The sequence below is a fragment of the Pteropus vampyrus genome, unplaced genomic scaffold (assembly GCF_000151845.1).
Source record: "Pteropus vampyrus isolate Shadow unplaced genomic scaffold, Pvam_2.0 Scaffold30, whole genome shotgun sequence".
Classification (NCBI taxonomy): Eukaryota; Metazoa; Chordata; class Mammalia; order Chiroptera; family Pteropodidae; genus Pteropus; species Pteropus vampyrus.
In genome coordinates, this window is record NW_011888811.1 from 11,645,022 (window position 1) to 11,651,882 (window position 6,861).

Genomic DNA, 6,861 nt, shown 5'->3' on the forward strand with positions numbered 1-6,861 from the left:
GAGAGCGGCGGGTTTCCAGCTCGCCTCAGGCAGGAAACCAGGACCCCCCCTCCCCCCACGCACCTCTAGGGCCCACAGCCCTGCCGAGCTCCCCGCCCCTCCAGGGGAACTGGCTGGCTCAGGACTAGGTGTTTGTGCCCTTCTCTCCAGTAGGGCCCCCCGCCCGTTCCATTTCCAGGAGAGGATCACCAGAGAACCCACTCCTCACCCGGCCCAAGGAAAATCGTTCATCTTCTCTAGGCCTCACTTTTTCTGTATGTACAAGGAAAGAGTTGGCCTTTCTCCCTCTGCCTTTGGACTATGGGTCAGGCATACAGCGCATGTCAATAAATAATTAAATGAATGGGTAAAGGAATAAATTTGCCCTCTAAAAAGAGCAGTCCCATGTCATCTTCCCCTTTCACCCTCACCTCCACATTGCTTTTGAGAGAAGGGCACCCTCCTCCTACCCCACGCAGGGAAGGGGCGCTGGGACAGGTTGGTGAGATGGAGAGAAGGGGACAGACGCCTGGTCCTGAGCCAGCCGGTTCCCCAGGTATGAGGACATCAGCTAGGAAGCTACTGCAGCGGGCGGGAAGACGCAATACCCCAGCCGAAAGCGCTGCCCCCTGGGAGTTCCTGGTCCCGACCGACATGCGCCCAGGGAAAGCAACCTGTGGAGAGACTCGGACAGGCCGGGAAAGGCCCTGGCGCGTAGGGGAAAGAGCGGAGGTCCGCGCAGCCAGACCAGGTCTCTGCACTGGTGGATGTGAGATCACCCGCGGCACGTTTCTCCTGCTCCGCGAGCCTGGCGGATAGTGTGGAGATCCTGGCCCCTTCTGTATATATTTACGGCCAAACGCGGATTCCTCCTGGTGTGCGCTTTGGCACTTTATAGAATCGAACTTCTCAAGCGGGGATGACCTGGGTGGAGTACTCCGACGTTAGCCGCGCTTGGCGCCTGCTGAGTCCGGCGGAGAAGAAGCTGCCTCCGCCCAGAGTTGGCGGGCACGTAACCGGTGCCCTAACTGCTCCCAGTTGGTATAGGACTGACGACTAAGGGCTGGGGGTGCTGAGGGAAGAACGTCAGGGGCCTATCCTGCCTCCAGCAGCTCCCTCTCATTTTCTGGCTCTGATGGCAAGCGGAGCAATGATGCTCCGGGACTGGGGACCGCTGGAATTCCTGGTTTGAATTCTGGAGGGTCTAGAGCAAGAACCTTTCCTTCTCCTGGCCTCAGTTTCCCTGTGTGTAAAATCAAGGGGTGGGCTCTAGATGAAGGCCTTCTTTTCGTTGGATGATTCTAGATTCCTTTCCTTGGGTCCAGGGTGGGGGGAGGGAGGGGATGGCAGCCACCTTCCAGGGCGTTGACAGGCCTGTGCCTCAAGTACGTAGCCCCCGCCTCCCCACCCCCCCAACCAAGCTGGGAACTGGGGGAAGGAGGGGCGGAGGCGGGACTGCCTCTGTGTCCCCCAAGGCAGCCTAGAGGCTAGTGGCACAAGCTGAGCTTAAAACCAGGGACGGACACCCTCCCCTTCCTCCTCCCCACCCCCCTGCCATTGGCTCCAGGGAAAGGTTGACATCAAAGCCGTGGCCTTATATAAGCCAGACCCTGAAGGAGAGGCCGCAGAAGGGTTAAACAGGTCTCTCGACGTCAATATCCTCGCCCACGACAGAAACCAAGGCTGCGGCGGGCTGCGCGTCTCTTTTTCAGCCTTGCCCGGACTCTCCCAAAGCCCACGCCCACCGGAGCGTGGCCCCAGAGCCCACGCGTGGCCCCGGCAGTCTCCGGGGTGCATGGAGCAGCACTAACTGGGCTGGCTGCGCAGGCCAGGGTCTGCTCCAAAATGAACCTCGTGGGCAGCTACGCACACCATCACCACCATCACCACCATCACCACCCGCACCCCGCGCACCCCATGCTCCACGAGCCTTTCCTCTTTGGCCCTGCCTCGCGCTGTCACCAGGAGCGGCCCTACTTCCAGAGCTGGCTGCTGAGCCCCGCTGACGCTGCCCCGGACTTCCCCGCCGGCGGGCCACCGCCCACAGCCGTAGCAGCCTCTGCCGCTTACTGTCCCGACACCAGGTCCGGCCAGAGTCCGGGGCGCCTGGAGGCCCTTGGAGGCCGCCTGGGGAGGAGGAAAGGCTCAGGACCCAAGAAGGAGAGGAAGCGCACGGAGAGCATTAACAGCGCCTTTGCGGAGCTGCGCGAGTGCATTCCCAACGTGCCCGCCGACACCAAGCTCTCCAAGATCAAGACTCTGCGCCTGGCCACCAGCTACATCGCCTACCTGATGGATGTGCTGGCCAAGGACGCACAGGCCGGCGACCCTGAGGCCTTCAAGGCCGAACTCAAGAAGGTGGATGGCGGCCGCGAGAGCAAGCGGAAAAGGGAGCTGGTAAGTTCGGGGGGCTGGGCAGGCTCCAGCCAAGGGCACAGGGCTGTGAGCACCCTTAGGCCAGCGTGTAGTGGAAGGAGTCTGCGTTGCCGTGTGCGAGATTTTGAGAGGCTGCAGGGAATTCTGAGATGGTCAAAATGTGGAATTGTGTGCATAAGGGAGAAAGACTCGTATTTGAACTTCGTGTGTAATGTGAGACAGTGTTTGTAAGGCTGAGAACGAAGGCAGAATCTTAACCTTTTTGGAGGGGGTCCTCGGGTCCCTTTTAAGAATCCATTGGAAGTTTAAGACCCCCCCCAATCATATATTTTGCTTCCAATTTCGAGGGGTCCTGCACCATCTCTGGGTGCTCCTGGAAGCCAGGTTAAAAATGCTGTAGAAGTTGTCACTTTAATATTTATCCATATGGGCTCAGTTACTGTTTTCAAAGGGCCTTTGCTGGAAATGGAGAGGCTAGTCTACCTCCATCATTGTACAGATAGGGAAACTGAGGCTCAAGCATGGGATTTGACATGGCCACCTACCCGACGAGTCAGAGGTGCAGCTGGGGTAAAACAAGTCAGAGTTTCTACTCAGTTCAGAGCGCCTTCCACTGTGCCTCTTTCCAAGGACCAGTTCCAAGGGCGACCTCGATGGTTTTGTGTGTCAACGCCAAGAAATGAGGGCCAGTCTCACCCATTTCTTTTGGCTTTGTAGATGGCAGTTTTCACGCAGACATTCTCGATCCTCTCCAGTGAGTTGAGGGCGACACTTTCTGAAGCCTGGTTTGCTGGCTCAGGGCAGTGGAACCTCAGAGGGTGGAGATTTCCAGGCTGGAAAACTAGTTTCTCTAGGTTGGTGCGCTCAGGCCCACTGCCCGTGAAAGCTGACTAGAGAGGCCCGTGACTTTGATCTGGTCCTCAGGGGCTGTAGGAAAAGCTCACCCGGGGAAACTGGGGAAGACAGATAGGTATCCAGTCTCTAAGCCACAGTCTGGGGCTAGAGGAGATGCAGGCCCGGGTGACGCCTTGGTGGAAGCCGTTATTGGCAGTATCCCCATCTCCTGCAAGTTACTACCTCCTTCAAGTAGCACTGCTTGGTTCTGCTAAGAAAGTGCGTGTGGAAGGAGGATGCTAGGCCAGGCCGACTGCCTCTCTTTTACCTAGCGGTCTGAGGCTTTCTAGCGCCGGCTGGTGGGGACCCAACACCTAGTATCCAAGCCCAGGTGCTAAACCAGGTAGGAAAGCTGGTGGGATGTGTTGGAGGAGCAAGTCCAAGAGCAGAAAACTGTTGATTCCCACCCCTCCCATTCCAACCTCTGCAGTCTCTCTTGGGCACCATTTAGCCAAACCTAAGCGCATCAATTTCACTAGATGCAGAAAATTCTCATTACCAAACCTCACGAAGCTGCCCAGCCCATCCTCCCCGCCACGGGAACTCGGTGCATAAAGGCAAATTTATGAGCCTGTTTGCCTATTTCACAAACAGAAATCTGCCACTTATTTAAAGGCTCCTAGTTACTGCTCCCAACACCTTTTCCCCCACCCCACTCTACGCCCAGGCGACTGGAGCAGAAAATTTTAAACCTGTCTCTCTCGCCTCTTTTCTTATGTGTGTCCTCTGGCAGCAGCAGCACGAAGGCTTTCCTCCCGCCCTGGGCCCAGGCGAGAAGAGGATTAAAGGGCGCACAGGCTGGCCGCAGCAAGTCTGGGCGCTGGAGTTAAACCAGTGAGCTGAGGACCCCGCCACCGCGGCCCGACCCGGAGCCCGGGAGGAGAGGAAGGCAGCAGCGAGTTGCCAGGCCCTGGGTGCCAGGGGCTTATGAGGGTGCATCCTGTCGAGCCTCTGCTGCCTGCTGGCAGGTCGCCGGCTGCAACAACACACTTGGATCGCACGTGCAATGTCATTTGAAATTGTTTTTAATACATTAAGAAAAAGAGAAATATATATATATCCACCCCCAAAACCGAGAGGGCTACTCTTGGAGGCACTATGTGGGAGGGAGGGACTGCAGGACCCGAGTGGGCTAAGACGCACCCTTCCAACCCTTCTGGGGCGAATTTGGAACCCCCAGCGCCTTCCCCACTACCTATATGGCTCTCTTTCTCACCCACCCCCCCCTCCCTCGTCAAAATTCTCTGGCGCTCCCTTCCCTGATTAAAATGCAATAAGAGGAATCAATAGTTTTCTGCCATGGACAGAGAAGCAGACCAGGAAGATGGAGGGCTGGCTGCCTTTTGTTGTTGGTCTCCCTCAAACAGTGATGTTTTTACTTTATTTTTTGTTGCTGCACTTCCTACTTAGTTCCAAGGGAAACGCTTGCCTGCCTTTTCTTTCTCTCTTCCTTCTTTTCTTTCTCTCTCTCTCTCTTTTCCTTCCTTCCTTTCTTAAGTAAAAGCGTTTTCCCTATGTTGAAAAGTTTTTATGTATTTAAACTACCTACGGTGCCTGCTGCGCTCAGGTGTTTGTTTATTCCCCCATCCCCACCCCTTTTCTACCTCAAACCTGTATGACCACTCACCGCCCCCTCCCTTTGCCAAAGCAGTATCTATGCTCTTGACCAATAAAACATTTTCCGAAATCGGAGGAAGCCTGTGTGATGTCTTGGTGGGTATCCCAGCTCCGTAATTTCTGCTAGGTGGAGAGCGTCCTATTTCTACCTTCTTTTGATAAATGCCAAACTACAAATCAAGGCCGAGGGGGCAGACAAAGGACATATTCCTGGAACAAAGAACAAAGTTCTCCTTATAATGCAACTGTGAGACAGGATAACTTTAGTGAACCCACAGAAAGGAAAACTGGAAAGGCATTAGACCCAGAGAGACTGGCTACGATTTGGGTAACTCGGCATGGTCTAACATCAGGTTAGTATGCACACCCATATCTACAGGCAGTGGTTTGGGATGATCAGGAATGGGGCATCATCCCCAGGGTAGTGTAGCTGGGTAGAGAGGGGTGTGCTCAGGAATACTATGTTCATGTATATGAAATTCTGAACACATCTGGGCGTGTAATGGTGCAGGAACTCATGGAGCCTGGTGCCTGGGGGTGGGGTGGGCGGGGGGACTCTGCGGGTCTGCGTGGCACAGCTCCCGGCATGCAATAACGACTCGTCGAGTCGTAGCAGCTATTATTTTATACTTGAGTAAAAGAAGCTCGCGAGCGCTTCTGGTTAAATTCGAGACGTTTAGGTTTTTCTCCAGCAACAACGCACTCAACAAATAATTGTGATAACACGTGGATCTGCGCAAAGGGATGGAGTGTGCGCACACTAATTCCGGCATTTGTGCAGGAGAGCTATCTTTGTTCCCCCACGTGCGCTCCCGTGGCTGGGCGCGGGGGGCGAATGAAAACCGGTGCATTCGCCAAGGCGCGGGCTCTTGCTGGGCTAAACTGGGGCGGGCAAACGTGTTCCTGAATAATAGCCTACAGACAAGTAGCTTTACTGGCGCGCGAATGTGTACTAGGTACTAGCTAAGCGCTTTTATGCCTCCGAATAGCTCCCACGATTGCCCGAGGGTCGCACGGTGTGCAGTGCCTGCACGAGTCTTTGGCGCTCCCTGCGAGCGAGGCGCGAGAATGCGCGCACCAGTCCCTGGGCGCTCGCTCGCCCTACACCCGGAGCTGGGGGCCCTCGGCTTGGGGCCGAGAAAGGAGGCCCGGAGCAGCTCTGGAGCCAGGCATTTCCAGGCTCTTCATGCCGGCATCGGGGTGAATATGGGGCCCCATTAGTCTTGGCTGTAAACACCGTGGCAGGGGCCGAGCGGCCACGAGGGCCTTTCCGGACACGAAGGAGTTAATAAAAGGTGTTTTATGGATGCGAGGAAACGGTGGGGGAGGTGTGAGCTTCTCTCCAGTCTTACCCCCCCTACTTCTTCCTTTTTTTCCCTCTCGCCACCCGCCGCCAGATCAAACAGGCCGGTGATTTAACTGGGGCAACACCTCGCGGTAATGAGCCGTCCCGGCACACCCCTCCCCCGGCCCCAGTTCCCGGCCCCGGGCCCCAAGGCCCCTCGGGCAGGGGCAGAAAAGAAAAATCAAGGGTTTTCCCTTTTTCTTTCCAAGAGCTAGGACGCCCCTTAGAAATCCTGGCGCGCACGGGGACCGGTACTCAGGTAGCAAGCCGACGGAGGTGCCCCGACACGGAGGTAGGCCTTGTCTGGATTCGAATCCAGGACTCCAGCTTGGTTTGCAGACGGCCCTCCAGCTAGACACAGAGCGCGGCTCCGGCGACTATTTTTAGCCCCCAAAGTATCCTAGGCACGGGAAGAATGCGCACGCAGGTCCTGCTTTCTTGTAGCCCTGGCCAGTGAAAGAAGAAAGGGTACCGAGGGGTACCGCCCCCCGCGGCCGGAGCCACGTTTGCCATAACCAGCCCTGCTCGGAAAACCCCACCGGGCCGGGTCCAAACCCCCTCTGAAGGGGTGAAACCTCAAATTCAGCCTCAGCCACGTCCGGTCCCAATCTCCGACCTGGGAGCTGAGACAGGGCACCGGTGCCCATTGA

The 6,861-nt window shown here is 56.4% G+C and overlaps 1 protein-coding gene across 1 annotated transcript; it reads left to right on the top strand.

The window, feature by feature from the left end:
• The first annotated feature begins 818 nt into the window (after positions 1-818).
• Positions 819-5,639, top strand: HAND1 (heart and neural crest derivatives expressed 1). The gene is made up of 2 exons (XM_011356763.2): positions 819-2,376; positions 3,983-5,639. The coding sequence occupies exons 1-2, from the start codon at positions 1,825-1,827 to the stop codon at positions 4,085-4,087; spliced, it is 657 nt and encodes a 218-aa protein (XP_011355065.1). The 5' UTR covers positions 819-1,824; the 3' UTR covers positions 4,088-5,639.
• Positions 5,640-6,861: the final 1,222 nt, after the last annotated feature.